Source organism: Clupea harengus, chromosome 9, assembly GCF_900700415.2.
Source record: "Clupea harengus chromosome 9, Ch_v2.0.2, whole genome shotgun sequence".
Classification (NCBI taxonomy): domain Eukaryota; kingdom Metazoa; phylum Chordata; class Actinopteri; order Clupeiformes; family Clupeidae; genus Clupea; species Clupea harengus.
In genome coordinates, this window is record NC_045160.1 from 27111034 (window position 1) to 27113125 (window position 2092).

A 2092-nucleotide genomic window follows, 5' to 3' on the forward strand; every position below is an offset into this window, starting at 1 on the left:
GGATGGAGTCCTGATCAGAGTCCAAGGGGTTCCTCTCTACAGCTCTAGAAGAAGAACAGAGACTGCGACTCTCTGTCTGTCTGTGTGTGTGTGTGTGTGTGTGTGTGTGTGTGTGTGTGTCCCTCGCTTGTCTCTCTGTCTGTCTGTCCCTCTGTCTCTCTGTCTGTCTGTCTGTCTGTCTGTCTGTCTGTCTGTCTGTCTGTCTGTCTGTCTGTCTGTCTGTCTGTCTTTCTGTGTGTACCTCTGTCTGTCTGTCTGTCTGTCTGTCTGTCTGTCTGTCTGTCTGTCTGTGTGTACCTCTGTCTGTCTGTCTGTCTGTCTGTGTGTACCTCTGTCTGTCTGTCTGTCTGTCTGTCTGTATGTGTGTCCCTTGTCTGTCTGTGTGTCTTTCGTCGGTCTGTCGGTCTGTGTGTACCTCTGTCTGTCTGTCTGCCTGCCTGTCTGTCTGTCTGTCTGTCTGTCTGTCTGTCTGTTTGTCTGTCTGTCTGTCTGTCTGTCTGTGTGTACCTCTGTCTGTCTGTCTGTCTGTCTGTCTGTCTGTGTGTACCTCTGTCTGTCTGTCTGTCTGTCTGTGTGTCCCTCGTCTGTGTGTGTGTACCTCTGTCTGTCTGTCTGTCTGTCTGTCTGTCTGTCTGTCTGTCTGTCTGTGTGTCACTCTGTCTGTCTGTCTGTGTGTGTGTCCCTCATCTGTCTGTCTGGCTATAGTTTATACATGTATAGGTTAAATGTAGGGTTTCAACAGCAGAATGAAGAGTATTTTTGAGTATTCATAATTCGGCAGATACTAAATGAGGCAAAGGTGTAGAGTGACATCCAAGCTATCAAGGAATTTTTTATTTCTATTCTAAGAGGTTTTTTTATTTCTATTTTGAGAAACAGAGATGAGTTTTTAGGGGTTTAATCAACGCCAGGAGAGGGACTTTAAGTTTTTTGTTTATTGTATATTTATTGTCATTATCTAATCCATGCTGTATTTGTGTGTATTTTAATTGACTGTTGACCATGCGTCGGCTATAAAGACGAGACGAAAAACGAAGGGCTGTAAATGGTCACATGGAGCATCCGAGCATGGAAGCCTGTAGGACTGGGATCACTCAACACCCTCTGATAATGGACTCACACTATAACAGGTTGTAGATTATGGCTAATAGTGACAGAATGAGCGGCAGTAAAACTGACAGAACACCATGAATTACATCAGGCCGGTGTAAGAGATGTGATGCGCTTGCCTGGTTTGATGGCCATTGGTCGAGTCATTGCTGTTGTAGTAGCAATACTAGAGTTTACCACACGGGGGCGATAACATACTATTTTTGACACGCGTATTCTATTAAAATTCAGATAGGTCTCTCATTAAGGGACTCAACAACATTTACAGGTATCATACAACCAATAGATGAGGTAGAGCTAAACTATTTACCACAATCACTTACAAGTTTACATAAAACTATGTTCCCGCGTGAAATGGAAAAGTCCCTGTGAAGCATTAAAAGTTGCATGCATTTTTTGTCCGCATAGTTTCCCTCAACTCTCTCCCGAACACTGTCCAACAACGTTTATGACGCTTTGGCTCGTGTACGCTACGCTCGCAGTCTTGGGGGCGTTTGAACGGTGGCAACACTCCTCGATACTGGTGGACCAGAGGGTAGAGAGAGGCATTAGTTCCGCTTCCTCTGACCATCGCGCTCGGCGCTGTTGGCTAACATCACACCGAGGGAGCACAGAAGCTGTGCTTCAGCGCGCAGGCAGTGAAGGCGAGACAGAGACACCATCGCTCCCAGGATAACAACTCGTTTATTACCCAGTTCCCAGTCTTTTTTCCCTCAAGACGCAGAGAAAGGAGACGCTAGGTGAGGAGAGGAAAGGGATTGCCCCCAAGGAAAGGCTACCGATGAAGAAATGGCAGCAGAGTCGACCCGGAGATTCACCAAGAACCTTCTGAAGCCGGGGAGCGCAGCAGAGATAAGGCAAACGGCATCAAATGCTGTCAGACACTCGGCAATCGTGGTGAGTCAGAGAGCAGAACGATCCTATACATCTCTGCCGATTCAACGAATTTGCTTTGTGTGCGGCTTTGTTGAGTACAAATATG

General features: G+C 46.5%; 1 protein-coding gene across 1 annotated transcript in view; it reads left to right on the forward strand.

Moving 5' to 3' along the window:
- The first annotated feature begins 1546 nt into the window (after window positions 1-1546).
- Window positions 1547-2092, forward strand: part of dock10 (dedicator of cytokinesis 10) — a 145427-nt gene continuing 144881 nt past the window's right edge. The window contains exon 1 of the mRNA XM_031573988.2: window positions 1547-2007. Coding sequence (XP_031429848.1) covers window positions 1900-2007 — 108 coding nt within the window. The 5' untranslated portion in view covers window positions 1547-1899. The remainder of the gene's footprint in view (window positions 2008-2092) is intronic.